The sequence below is a fragment of the Lactuca sativa genome, chromosome 3 (genome assembly GCF_002870075.4).
Source record: "Lactuca sativa cultivar Salinas chromosome 3, Lsat_Salinas_v11, whole genome shotgun sequence".
NCBI lineage: Eukaryota > Viridiplantae > Streptophyta > Magnoliopsida > Asterales > Asteraceae > Lactuca > Lactuca sativa.
In genome coordinates this window covers 100330442-100345136 of record NC_056625.2, presented here as the reverse complement: position 1 = coordinate 100345136, position 14695 = coordinate 100330442, and the positions used below count along the sequence as shown (strand labels likewise).

Here is a 14695-nt window from a genome sequence, read left to right as displayed (position 1 = left end):
TTTTTTAAAAATATCCATTTTTCATTTATGGCTTTGTTTTGGTTTGTAAAACTATAAAATAACTTATAAAATAGCTTTTGATAAATACTTAAAAAACTTATTGATAATACATCCTAAGCAAAAATATAGTTTTTCAACTAAAACGTTAAACATAAACTTAAAAGATTTGCAATTGTTACAAACACATTTGTGTAGCTAATTATTTTTACACTTCTACATTTTAAAATGTTGATATAAAATGATATTTGAAGTTAGTTAACTATTATTCAACTTTTTTTAATACATTATGCACCAAATTCAACCTTATAAAATACATAATTTGACCTAGTTGCACCAAAACAGTATAAATACAAAACAAAACCAAAACTAACACTTTGAAATCTTTCTTTTCATAACATCAAAAGTGTGAATTTTAGTTTTAAAAACTCAAAAGTGAAACAAACACCCAAGATCCGTGTCACTAGTCGGCTATAATATAAAATATTTACATCCCAATATATCATCACGTGGTGACCAATATTTAATAGTTAAATACGCTTATTGAATTTCTTGTATACATGGTTGTAAATTAAATTCGATTAATTTTACATTGTAGACCCCACCCAATTTTGTTTGATTCTCGGATTTCATGTCTGCTACTTTCGTCTCAATCTCCCAACTACCCATTTCGCACACCAAATTTCCACACAAAATCATTCATATACCTTCGCATTCAACAGCCCCAGGTAATCTTTCTTGCATTAAATATCATAAATTTCTAATCTTTTATGTCTTTTCAAAATCTTCAACCACGAAAAGTTGAAAAGGTACTGCTGCACTGAATGATTCATGAATGAAAAATAAAGATTCTGTAAGGGTTTTATTTCCAGCTTTTGTGTTATGAAGTAATGACCTCATTCTGCTACTTCTTTTGCAGATATTGAATTGAGTAGTCTTATTTTAGCCTCGAAAGCTCAAAGTTAGGGCAAAAATGGCGGTTGCTGGTGCATTGAGCTGTGGAATAGCTGGTGTGATAAGCGAAAAAAGAGCAATCAGGAGGCATTTCGATACCCAGTTACAAATACAAAATCTTGGTGTAATTCGAACTGGGATTAAGAGTAGGAGATTAAGATTCGACAATGTAATTAGGAATTGTGGGTTAATTAGTGATCGAGAAGCTTTAGATTACGATCAAAATGCTTCTAATTTGGACGAAAGATTAGACGAAAGACGAGAGAGGCTCGTAAATGGGTCAATCGATGAACCAATGTAAGATTCTTGAATCACTGATCATCTCTTTAGTTGCTTATTGAGTTATTTTGAAGTTATATATAAGTGATTCGAAATGTGTAATCTTGATTTTTGTTTTCGCTTTACAATTTTTTTTTTGTTGATTAGTGAATCGGTGGGGACTTCGCCTCCAAGTGTGCAAACAGAGCTTGTATTGCTTGCATTGCCTGCTATTGCAGGGCAAGCTATCGAACCTTTAGCACAACTTATGGAGACAGCTTATATTGGTAGATTAGGTAATTTTTTATTTTTTTTGTTACATAATTATTAAGAATTTATGGGGTTGATTTTATTTTTTGGGTTTGTTTGAATGATGATTATAGAACTGGTTTACTATGTTAGCTATTTAGCTAATTTGTGAGTATTTAGATGATACTTCCAACCTTTTTCATTAAAAGACCAAAAAACCCTCGTGATATATAAATTGGAATAAATAAATATAAAAAGTTTGATTATGAGTGAAAATTTTAAAATTATTCAGTTTTTATTATTCCATTTCTGCCAAACAAACCTTGACAAATTACAAGTCCTTCATATTCCAATTTCATTGATATCTTTGGTTCCTTTCATAAACATTTTTGTGAACCAAATGTCCCCTAATTGAGGGTAAATTTGTAAAATATAAAAAGATTAGGGACTTAAGGGGGATAGATTTAGGCGGCATTTGGATTGTAGGATTGGAGTGAAACTGAAATCCATTTTTTGTAAAATCTTGTTTAGTTTGTAAATCTGTCAAATGATTTGAAAGTTATACATGGTAAATGACAAAATTGCCCTTCTTTCTCTCAATGTTCTTCTTTCTACATTAAGTAAAAAAACACCCATGTTACCATACCTTAAATACCTTAATCTACATAACCTACAAGTATTTAGATCATACTTCCTAATATCTCCTTCATAAACTTTCCACTTTTGTTACTCATTTGATATTTTACTTAATAGATTCTAAATTCTATACCCAATTCCACTTTAAGGTGCTTTGGAATTGGCATCAGCTGGTGTTTCCATATCAATTTTCAATATTGTATCAAAGGTGTTCAACATTCCCCTACTTAGTGTTGCAACTTCATTTGTGGCTGAAGACATAGCTAAGTATTCACAAAGTGAATCAGATTCAGGTATACCCTTTTAAAAACATACCAATCTTATCATAAAAAGAAAAAAAAAGATTAAATTGTAACCATTTAAACAGAAAAAAGACGACAATTACCCTCGGTATCTACCGCATTAGTTTTATCTGTTGGAATCGGTATAATTGAGGCTGCAGCATTGTACTTTGGAGCTGGAACTTTTCTCAATTTGATGGGCATATCATCTGTAAGTTGATACTTATTAGTTATTACAAAGTTTATTGTGAATTTACGTAAATAACCCTTTGATATATTGATTGGTTAACTAGGCTTCACCTATGCGTATTCCTGCACAACGGTTTCTAAAACTTAGAGCACTTGGTGCTCCTGCTGTTGTTCTTTCACTTGCTATTCAAGGCGTCTTTCGTGGATTTAAGGACACAAAAACTCCTGTATTTTGTCTAGGTAAAGATTTGTTTAAGTTGTTATGTGAATAAAGTTTTATTCAAAAGTGATTTTGAAATAAGACACCTGGCAAAAAAGACTTACAATGCCAATAGTTTAAATGTATTTGTGATAATTACAACAAATTTGAGGAAATGGAAGGAAAAAAGTAAAGGGTTAAATCTTAAATGCAAGAAATATAACGGTTTAAAACTTTATTTTGTACTTTGAAAAATCTACCCAATTACTGGATTAACCCATTCAGTCCATTAAGTCAAAAAGAGACAACTATTTAGTATTTACTCATGCATATACAAAAAATGTGCAGGAATAGGAAATTTAGCTGCTGTATTCTTCTTTCCCATTCTCATGTATGTTTTTGGGTTGGGTGTCACTGGTGCTGCGATTTCCACCATCACTTCACAGTACGTGCTTTTATGGCCAAATCACTTTTGACATAAATTTATTTAACTCTTTTTTTTTTTTTTTTAATGTTTACTTTATTTATATAGATATATTGTGACCATTGCAATGATATGGTACCTTAATAAGAAAACGGTGTTGAAACTACCCAAAATGGAGGATTTACATTTTGAAGGTTATTTGAAATCCGGTACGTTTTTCATCCATTGAAAATCCTATGCCCCATTTGTTACACAGAACAAAACAAGTTATAATGGGTTTGACATTTATTGGATCGGGACCCATGATAATAAGACACGAGTTACAATTTTTTGGATAAATTGCAATTTTTTGTCTCGCCCAAAAATGTGAGACAGGACGTCAAAAATGACAAACGTTGCAATTTTTTGTCCCACATAAAAAAGTGGGACAGGATCTGTAACTATTGTCGATGTGACAAAAGCTGCAAATCTTTGTCTTAGTGACCGATGTCAATAGGACAAAAGTTGCACTTTTTTTCCCATACAAAAAGGTGGGACAGGATCTACAACTTTTGTCACAGATCTTTGTCCTAGTGACCGATGTCAATAGGACAAAAGTTGCACCACCTAAAAAGGTGGAACATGGACTTTCTTTCAATCTCTAGTATACGCAAAAGACGTGGGGTGGCTTTTTTATCCTCAATCATAAAAAATATTCCTAGAAAGCTTGTCTAATTCTGACCATTTATGGTTTATATTCAGGTGGTTTTTTGCTTGGGAGAACTCTAGCTGCTGTTGCTACAGTGACTTTGAGTACATCAATGGCTGCAAGGCAAGGGCCAATTGCCATGGCTGCTCATCAAATATGCTTACAAGTATGGTTATCTTCATCTCTCCTTGCAGATGCCCAAGCTTCAGCTGGCCAGGTAATTAATTAAGTAAATATATGTAATATTCATGTAGAAATATGTAATATTCACCGGTGTGACAAGAAATATGTAATTTTTTCAGGCTTTGATTGCAACTTCTTTCTCAAAACGAAACTATAGTAGAGTTAAAGAGATAACATTTTATGCTCTAAAGGTTCGATTTTTTCACTCTTAATAACAAACTACATGGAGTTTTTTCATTGCGTTATGGATTTTTGAAATGGTTTTGATTTTTCTCTATTGCAGACTGGATTAATAACTGGAGTTAGTTTAGCCATAATATTGGGTTTGTCTTTTGGTACTTTAGCCAAATTGTTCACCAATGATGCAGAAGTTCTATCCATTGTTAGATCCGGTGTACTGGTAAGTACTCATACCTTTTACGTCTCGTTTGCCAGGACATGACAGAACAGAACAGGTTGTACTGTGTTATGCATTGTATGGAGACTGACACTGAGACTGAGATTGATGTCAATGAAACAAAAATTGCAGGCTTAATGTACTATTAATGTCTAATCATAATCAATGACTTTACATTTCATTTTTTGTTTTTTATAGTTTGTGAGTGCGAGTCAACCCATCACTGCTCTTGCTTATATCTATGATGGTCTTCATTACGGAGTTTCAGATTTCTCGTATGCAGCATGCTCCATGGTAAAGACCAAGGACCCTTTTTCTTTTTCTTTACTGTCTAAATGTGAGTAAATGACCAATTTACCCTTTTGCTTAGATGTTGGTGGGAGCAATGTCATCCGTGTTTCTACTCTATGCACCTTCGGTTTTTGGTCTTGCGGGAGTTTGGGCTGGCTTGACATTGTTCATGGGAATGCGTGCGGTTGCAGGGTATATAAGGTAATAAGCCGGATAATATGCTTATTGTGTTCTTTCAATTTTGAATTTTGAATTTTGAATTTTCAATCCCACATACATGACATGACATGACACAACTTTCTTTTTTAATAAATCAATAAACCAATACAATAAATTGATTGAATTCACAAAAAATATCATTGAGCAAAAGACCATTTAGTTTTATTCGAGAAACCAATGAGAGATTTACGTTATTGTTTTTGCAGGTTAGCAGATAAAAATGGTCCATGGTGGTTCTTGCAGGCGATCCCTGCAACCGAGGTTAGTTGATTAGACACATGATTACATATATTATAGTAATTACAAATTTTTAATATTTCTAAATTTTATTTTAATTTTTTCGTACTTATTTTTATGCCACATCAGCACTAACTCAAGAAATTAAAATATATATATATATATATATATATATATATATATATATATATATATATATAATAAATGAAGATAATTTTGTCACATGTCAATCTCTAATGAGTTTTGACACTTGTCATTTTGTGATATTTTTTAAATAAATAATATCCACTTGTCAGTTTATGGTTTTTTTTTTCAAATTTTAAAATTAAAAAGTCACATAATTTTATAATTATATATGTAAAGTATCAAATGTAATAAATATTATAATAAATTGCAATTAGTATATTTTGTTCATTTCTTATTTCAAAATTTTATTTTAAAAAATACTTATTATTTATATTTATATTTTTTATTTTTTTTAATCAACCGGTGTAATATACGGGTTTTATGCCTAGTATTAACTATAGAAATATAACAATAACAACAGATATTAATAATTCTATATTATTTAGAATTATTGTGAAAATTTGTTATTTTCTTAAAATGAATATACTTTGAAGTTTTATTTAAGTTTAACTATTTTAATACTAGAAGATGACAAGTGGCAAAACTATTTTCATTTATCATGAAGGATTTACATTAATATAGAATAAAAAAATACGGCTTATATTTTCTTTTTAGGAAGTTTATAATTTTTTAATATCTGTTTCACATTAAGTTCAATAAAAAAAACAAACGTTGCTTGTTGAATTTATATTTATATTTACATAAATTGTTTTTTTGTTTCTTTAAATTTATAATTTGTATTTTAATTTATTATTCTAGTTTATCTAATTAACTAACAAATCAGACTGAATAAATGACACGTAAAACGTGAATCAAAAAAGCTTCAAATTTGAACTTGTAAACGCATATTTCAAAAAAAAAAAAAAAAAAAAAAACTTTGTTCTTGAAAAAGCTCCACAATAGGAAAGTTGACTATTTGGGAGCATATTTGGTAGAAACAAACATTTATATATAGTTTCCTATATTAAAATATATTTACACCATCTTTGTTCTTCGTTTATTTATTTATTTATTTTTTTGTAGATTGCTGTTCCACAACAAACCTAATGAAGACATGGCTCCATCTACAAAACTTGCCAATTAATTTCACATTAAGATTTGGTCTTAACAACATTTGTGCTAAAAGTTCTGAATGGGTTAAGACATAAAAATGGCCATCTGGAAGGCTTATTTTGTTTCTGCTCAAGTGGGTGGCCTGCTATAAAGGCCATGATGTTTTGTCGCTATGTACAGCTTGATTGTTTCTAGAAATTTGACTATGATATTATTTTGGAGTTTTATATATCAAAAGGGTTGTAATTTGAATAAATAGTTTATTAAACTATTACAATTTACCAAAAGATTGCTATAGTATTATGGACCACAATTGACATTTAGTTTTTATTTTTGAATCAGTCAAACAATTATCATTTGACCATTATTTGCAATGTTATTTGAAGGTTTTGTTTTTTATAATTTTATTTTGTTTATGCATAGCTAAAAAAGTCTACTTTTATTCAAGGCTTATTGGGACATAAATAACATTAAGGATTTATTTGTGTAACAAAAATATATTGATAAGATGCCAATTTATATAGTTATTGTTCATTTGTTACCAAAATAAGCTGGTAATAGATTTGTTTTGTTATATAAAAAACCACTAAATTATTTTTTAATGCACCAAAACCCTTATATTTTTTGAAATTTTTATTTAAGGTTTTCTGATCTCAGAAAAAACCATTTGTTTTCATGAAATAATTAAAAAAATCATCATGTTATTTTTTTAGTGCATTTAAACCCTCATAATATTTTGAAATTTTTTAATCTAATGAATTGTAACAATCAAAACGTTGAAAATCGATTACTTAATATTTTTGGCTATCTAGGATTTATCAAACTCGATGCCTTAAATGATACATTTTAAAAAATATAAGAGTTTTAACATATATATATATATATAATATATATATATATATATATATATATATATATATATAATTGTTTTTTAAGACCTTATAAAAATATATTGGGTTTTTATAAAGTTTTCCCTTATATAAATTGGTAAAAGCTATGGAATCTATGGATAGGCAAAAGAAAACCTGCATAACTGAATGATAACAAACTGAAAATATGAATATAATTTTAGATCCTTTTTAAAATTCTAGTAAATTTTTTGTCAACGTTCCAAGTAAAATAATTATTTATGATCTTTAGGTATAGTTTACTTTTTTGTTTTTTTTAAATTATTCTAATTTATTTGGGATATAGAGTAGAAACATTACAAAAATCTCAAATAAATCTAAATGAAGGCCAAAATTATAAAAGAAAATATTTTGGGACTAGACTTGAAAATATTTATATAGAAATGCAATATTTTTCTTGTGAATTGTTGAAAACATTGTTGTTTTTTTATTTTATCAAATCTATTTTAATAAATAAATATCTGTTTTATCATATATCATACTTTTATTCATTTTGTGTCTATTTTAAACTAGTTTTATTCCACATGTCATTTTATGGTTTTTTTTTTCATTTTATTAAATTTCATATAGTTTAAATATGATAATAAATATATATCAATTTTATTAATAAATTTTCCTTTAAATTTTAAATTTCTTAAACTAAATCCTTATTACTATCCTAATTTATTTATCTAAATTATTTGTTTAAATTTAAATGACAACACAAAACCATTTTAATTTTAATATTTCAATATTTAAAATTACATATTTAATTTTCCTTTTAAATAAACTCTCACCTCCTTTTAATCAATTTCCCATTCATTTACAAAACACGTGTACATCTGACAACACACAACAGCTTCACAGGGTTGTACTTTGTGCATCTCAAGAAATACTTCCAAGAGCTTTTGCTTTTTCCTTGAGCAAAAACTTCTGCACTTTTCCGGTCGACGTTCTCGGCAACTCTTCAAAAATGACGGTTTTCGGCGCCATATAACGCGGCATCCGATCACGACAATACTTAATTATATCCTCTCCGGCGACATTAAACCCGTCCTTCAATTTCACAAACGCACACGGCGTTTGCCCCCAGTGATCGTCCGGTCGTGCCACCACCGCCACCTCCAGCACCGCCGGGTGACTGTAAATCACGGTTTCAACCTCCACCGTGCTTATGTTTTCTCCTCCCGATATGATAATATCCTTCGACCGATCCTTAACTTCAATATACCCGTCTGGATGTTTAACAGCCAAATCACCACTCCGGAACCACCCGCCGGAAAACGCCTCTTCCGTTGCTTTCTTGTCCTTCAAGTATCCGCTCATTATTGTATTCCCCTGAAACATAATCTCCCCCATCGATTTCCCATCAGATTTTACGCTTTCCATAGTCACCGGATCTTTCACGTCTACTCCCTCCAACCCTAGATGCCTCACTCCTTGTCGTGTTTTCAGCTTAAGCCGTTCTTCCACCGGCAATAAATCCCATTCCGGCTTCCATGAACACGACGTCCCCGGACCGAATGTCTCCGTTAAACCATACAAATGAGAAACACGAAACCCTAACTCCTCCATTTTTGAGAGGATTAGCGGAGGCGGCGGTGCACCGCCGGTCATAATATCGACCTTGTGTGGGAGAGGTTTCCGGTCAGCTTCAGGACAGTTGATTATCATGTTCAGAACCGTCGGAGCTCCTCCCATATGTGTTACCTTGTGGAGATCAATGTTGTCGAATATGTCTTTAGGGTCACACCGCCGGAGGCATATGTTGGTTCCGCCGACGGCCGCCAGCCCCCAGGCGAGGCACCATCCGTTGCAATGAAACATAGGTACAGACCAAAGGTAGGTCGGCATTGCTCCCATTCCGTGCATGAACACGGTGGCGATTGAGTTGAGATACGCACCACGGTGGTGATAAACCACCCCTTTAGGTCTGGACGTCGTTCCTGAAGTGTAATTTACACTGATTGGATCCCATTCGTCTGTTGGTCGGACTACAGAGAATCCGGTAACTCCACCCTCTACTAGGCTTTCGTATTCGTAAGCGGTGGTGGTTAGGTCAGACGGCGGCGGCAGGTGGTCGTCGGAGATGATAACAAGGAGAGGTGGGTTTTTGAGAAGATTGATCGCAGGCAAAGCAATGTTGAGTAGTTGATGATCTACAACGAGGATTTTGGTCTCGGAGTGGGTGAGAAGAGTTGCGAGCATGGTGGAATCGTGGCGGGTGTTGAGAGTGCAGAGGATTGCTCCGGCCATCGGAACAGCGAAATGGAGTTCTTGCATCGCCGGAACATTTGGTGCTAACGTCGATACCTGTGGTGGCGATAATATAATAAAGTAATATTAAATTTTCATCGAACCCGGTTTAGTTATATCAAATTGTAGATTATACCTTTTATTTTATTTTTTAATTAATTTTATTTGTAAATATGATATTGAATCGTTTCTAAAATAATTGCATATTTTATTGAGCATCACGAAAAATGTTATCGTTCTCATGTTATTACGTTTATTGTTAACTTTTAAATCGAGCATGAAAATAATTTTTCATAACTCAGATTTTTCTTCAAAAAAAAAAACTTATTATATAATATATTGTTATTTTTAATTAATATAATAATGACTTTTGGTTGAAACTGTATTGGTATTCCGTGAATATTTTATTTTGGATCGAAACGGCATTTGTTTTGTATTTATGAAATTATGACCACTGTTGTTTTATTGATTTTTATATTTATCGGCTATATAATAATATGAAAAAAGAAGAAAATATCATGTAAACTAAGAAAAGTCCAACGATATAGAAAAACGTGGTATATATTAAAATCATACATAAATAGAATCTCTAATGTTGTATATTTTAGAAGATAAAATTTGGTGTATAAAAGTAACTTTTTAATTAGAAAAATGGATTGTGTCTGTATTACAACATATTGATTTTATTTCCCATTTATAAATTTTATCCTAAAATATAAACTAAAACAACTTAATCGTAGTTTTAGTTTATTGGTTGGATAATAATAATAATAATAATAATAATAATAATAATAATAATAATAATAATAATAATAATAATAATAATAAATCACAAAGTGATATCATAAGCACTAAATACTATTACTAATCACAATAAACTGAAAATTATTATTATGACGATAATAATAACAAATAATTAATAAAAAAAACTAGGAGATGCAAGATTATTAGAAATACATTTCATTAACGAGAAAATGATCAAATACCTACTTTCAACGATTCGGCATTTCGACGACTTAAAATGCCTTTTCAATGTGAATTTTGGATAATTCTTAAAATCTAACTCTTGTTAGATTCATTTTAATCGTTATTAGATGCTAAATTGATTCATCTGGATTATTCTATAAATCTAGCTCTTAATAAATGTCTTTTTAATGATCATTATTAGATGCTAATTAGATTCATTTTAACCGATAACTTCATTTATCAAAAAAAAAAAAAAATCATTTAGTTCATTTTGTTTAGATTGAGAATCAAAAATATGCAAATGGATTCCGGTGAAAAACTTACAACGTCACCACGAGAAATCCCCAACTGAGTTAGAGCAGATGCGAGCTTCACACACCTTCTGTGTGTTTCTTCCCATGTATACCTCAGAGATCCATAAATCACAGAGGTCCGGTCTCTGTAAACATCCGCCGATCTCTCCAAGAAGCTAATTGGTGTAAGTGGAACATAGTTTGCCGAGCACCGGACCAGTCCTTCAAACGATCTCCATGATTCCTGCTGCAAATCATCGGTGGGTTCAGACAACTGAGACAATTGGGAGTATTGACGAGACCGGTGACGATGAAGATGAGTAGGATTTGTTTGAAATTGGATTGATGTCGCCGGAGTTGGACGACGGAGGAGCCATGGCTTTGACTTATTTAGGATTTTGTACATGGTGATTGTGGGGACTTTCAGGAACGAGGTTTGGGGGTCAAATCACGATGAGGAGAATGAATTTGTACTCTTGTTATTATAGATGGATAAGTTGGACAACCCGGGGGTACTCATGTAGTTGACACATTCAATCTTGATTTTTTTAATGAATTATATCATTTTTTACATTTTCTTTTTGGGTGGTGTTAAAAAAACCGAGGTTTTGATTACATGGTTTCCGAACTAGTCAATCAAACCTAATATAAGTTTTTCTTTATTAATTATTTAATTAATATCTATATTATTATTAGTTATTAGTTTTATTTAATTACTTATTTACTTAATTTCTATACTGTTATTTATTTGTTATTAGTTTTGTTTTAACTTAATATTAATATTAATATATAATGTGTTTATATCTACATAATGTATATACAACTAATTTTATTTTGCATTTTTAAATGAACATTGAAACCAAACACTTTTGCATCGTTTCGTTATTTAGTTTTACGATGTCAAGCTTTTAAAATATAATTTTTTTTAGAAAAAAGAGTTATTACATGTATGTATAAACGTGAAATAATAATATTTTATAATAATCAATTAGATAAAAGTATAAGATATTTGTTTGATAATAAAATATTATTACCATTGGCCATAATAGTATTTTTTTTATTAGGTATTTATTCTAACTTTAGCAAGTTCTTCGAAATATCTCATACCATACATATCAAATATACAATGGTTTTATATTTGACCCCAACAACCATCAGGCCCTGCTCATAAAAGATATGTCTGAACATGATATGGGCATTTCCCATCACATTCATCAGGTCCCGCCTAGCATCGAGCCTCATCCGACATTCATACAGACACATAAACACATATATGAATCATTAAGATAAATATCATACAATACACCCACCAGGCCTTGTCTGGCATCGGACCCCACCCGGTATACATATCTCATACTACAGATGCAAGAGACACACAGACAACAATCATTCTAAACATAATAAATCATGGGCTGGAATTGGTGCTTTCGACCCGCCAAGCATAGTGTGAGGAGACTCACCTCAAATTATTGAAAATTAGATAAATGTCCGGACTCCTGATAAATCCCCGCGCTAAACAATCAAACAATACCCCAATTAATAATTAGGTCAAAATTCATAACCGAGGTCCCCAACCTAACACCCTCAGCCTCTAGGGTAAAAGACTATGCTACTTTTCCCTTATTGGGCCCAACTAGCTTAGCCCAACATATAGTGGTCCAAGGCCTAATAATGACCAAACCTATAAACCTAAGGTCCAACTATGACCCAACAAATACAAGGCCAAAAATCTAGCTAAGGCCCAAAGTCAATGGTCCAAGCTCCAACAGTTGACCCTCACGCCGTGACCAGATCATGGTCACGTCGTGACTATTAAACCTACCCGGTCCCAACTCAACGAGTCAACTCAACCCATCAAATCGCCCGCTCTCGATTCCAATCATGGTCACGTCGTGGTCACTCCTAGTCACGTCGTGACCTAATCCAAACAATGCAGTAGGCAAGGCATGCATTCTTATGACGTGACAGGCTCATTCCTCACACTGTGAGTATTGCCTTGGCCAGCCTTGAGCATTAAGCTCTTATTCCTTTCAGCCACTACTTGGCACTTTCCAGAGGGTCTTCCTTCGCCCAAAGGATGATAAAAATCATAGCTTTTTAGTCATGCATATCCAATGCATGACTCAAACACTCACTAGGCCAAAAGAGGGAAAATGAGATCAAGACTCATGCTTGGAGTCTAAAACTACTCCACAACTCATATCCAAAAATTATAATACAAAAGATGTCTCATTAATCCATAAAGTTTCCAACTTTATGGATCCCATGCATGTAATCCCACATAAATATGAAAAAAGGACCTTAAGATCTAGATCTAACATGTAAGAGGTAAAAAGGCAAGAGCTTTATAACTTACAATGGTCCAAAACCTTTGCAAGAAGGTGACATAGAAGTTGGTTTGCCAAGAGAATGCTCCACAAAAGTCTTCTTCCACTTCGACGAGCCAAAGACCACCAAATAAGTGCTTCAAAGTGATCAAAAATGGCTAAGGACCTCATGCAGGTCAAGATTTAGGTTTTTAGGAGGCAAAAGAGTGAAGGAGGCTAGGGATGGGCAACCCTAGCCCTCTCATTCCATTAAATACCCGAAATATTAGGGTTTTGGTCATCGGGCCGTTCTCACATTGTGAGCATTCAAAGTCTCATGCCGTGAGACTCAAAAACACGGGTCAACTAGTCAATTGTCACTCACGACGTGCCCACCATGTCTCACGTCGTGACCTTCTTCTAAAGCTAAAATTCAAGAAATTAATTACCTCCATGATCCGGGTGTTACAACACCGATTTTTACTAGAATTTATGTAACATTCCAAAAATCAAGTTAAAATTTTTCAATTTCAAAACCACATCAAAAACCATAATTGTTTACAAAACATGGTTACTAAAATTTCAAATCATAAATTAGAGTATCCCAAGATTAAATCTCATAAAATCCAAAGGATATGCACGATCAAGTGTGACAACCCGAAATTTTCTATCCTGTACAAGCAAACACTTCATTGAAAGTCAAACTCATTTATGCTATCTTTTAGCACAATTAGGAGTTTATTTGAGCGTTCTGAGCCTTGTACACTTAAGGGATAAGTGTTGGGGTTTATCTACTGAAGATATAGTACAAAGAACAGGCCTATAACACCTTGATCATGAGTTCACGGCCACCACAAGGGATTTTACGACCGTAAACTCCATGTGGGCCGTAAACTCCTCCTATATGATGAAGTGTTGGCCATTTTGCTCATTCCTTTCTTTCCCTTGGCTGAAATCCTCTCAAGTATCATCCCGATCTTCAAAACTCGTAAGTTTCTTGCCCTAACTAGTTGATATCATACATGAAATAGTGATCTTACATGATTTCATCCGTGAAATCATTCAATTTGTGTATATCTTCAAGTTTCACCAAGAACACCAAGAACACCAAGAACACACACTAGTGTTCTTGGCCAAAACCGACCATTCAAGCTCCTAGATCGTAAGTACTCTTGTCCTAACTCGTTGTACACTAGGTTTAACATGTTTAGGCCTTAGAAATCACAAAGAAACACAAGATCAAAGGAGTTTACGGCCAAGACATGTTCTTGGGCCGTAAAACCTTATAAGTGGGGAAAATTGCACCCTAGTCCCTTACCAAGCCTTGGATACTAGTCTATATCATATCCTTGATGTGCTTAGGTGTAACACCCGTAGATCCGGGCTAGTCAATTTAGAGATAATAAGGGTCGAAAACGACTTTTCAGCAAAAGATTATTTAGAATAAATAATCTTAACCAAGTGTATTATATGTCTCAAGGGTTCCGTAGATATAAAGAACACCTAAAATCCGAATTATAACGAAGAAGTTATAACCCATCGAAGTTTCGCGACGGAACCGGCACGACATCGGGAAACGTAAATAGTGAATTTATGATAGAGCGAC

At 32.6% G+C, this 14695-nt stretch overlaps 2 protein-coding genes across 2 annotated transcripts; one reads left to right on the top strand and one right to left on the bottom strand.

Moving 5' to 3' along the window:
• Positions 1 to 569: 569 nt before the first annotated feature.
• LOC111901207 (protein DETOXIFICATION 45, chloroplastic) lies at positions 570 to 6748 on the top strand. The gene is made up of 15 exons (XM_023897093.3): positions 570 to 725; positions 917 to 1248; positions 1378 to 1505; positions 2244 to 2387; positions 2462 to 2586; positions 2669 to 2804; positions 3112 to 3208; positions 3296 to 3396; positions 3929 to 4092; positions 4178 to 4249; positions 4342 to 4458; positions 4654 to 4749; positions 4826 to 4947; positions 5172 to 5226; positions 6352 to 6748. The coding sequence occupies exons 2-15, from the start codon at positions 971 to 973 to the stop codon at positions 6373 to 6375; spliced, it is 1659 nt and encodes a 552-aa protein (XP_023752861.1). The 5' UTR covers positions 570 to 725; positions 917 to 970; the 3' UTR covers positions 6376 to 6748.
• A 1236-nt stretch (positions 6749 to 7984) lies between these two features.
• Positions 7985 to 11256, bottom strand: LOC111901198 (butanoate--CoA ligase AAE1). Its single transcript, XM_023897083.2, has 2 exons — positions 10815 to 11256; positions 7985 to 9581 (listed from the first exon to the last, which is right to left on the bottom strand). The coding sequence occupies exons 1-2, from the start codon at positions 11187 to 11189 to the stop codon at positions 8154 to 8156; spliced, it is 1803 nt and encodes a 600-aa protein (XP_023752851.1). The 5' UTR covers positions 11190 to 11256; the 3' UTR covers positions 7985 to 8153.
• Between the last annotated feature and the right edge of the window lie 3439 nt (positions 11257 to 14695).

Excerpts from the sequence above, each read along its gene's own strand:
- LOC111901207 (XM_023897093.3), top strand. The coding sequence starts at position 971 with ATGGCGGTTGCTGGTGCATTGAGCTGTGGAATAGCTGGTGTGATAAGC. Across the intron at positions 4,459-4,653 it reads TTGTTAGATCCGGTGTACTG|TTTGTGAGTGCGAGTCAACC; the intron begins GTAAGTACTCAT and ends TGTTTTTTATAG. Across the intron at positions 5,227-6,351 it reads AGGCGATCCCTGCAACCGAG|ATTGCTGTTCCACAACAAAC; the intron begins GTTAGTTGATTA and ends ATTTTTTTGTAG.
- LOC111901198 (XM_023897083.2), bottom strand. The coding sequence starts at position 11,189 with ATGTACAAAATCCTAAATAAGTCAAAGCCATGGCTCCTCCGTCGTCCA. Across the intron at positions 9,582-10,814 it reads GGATTTCTCGTGGTGACGTT|GTATCGACGTTAGCACCAAA; the intron begins GTAAGTTTTTCA and ends TCGCCACCACAG.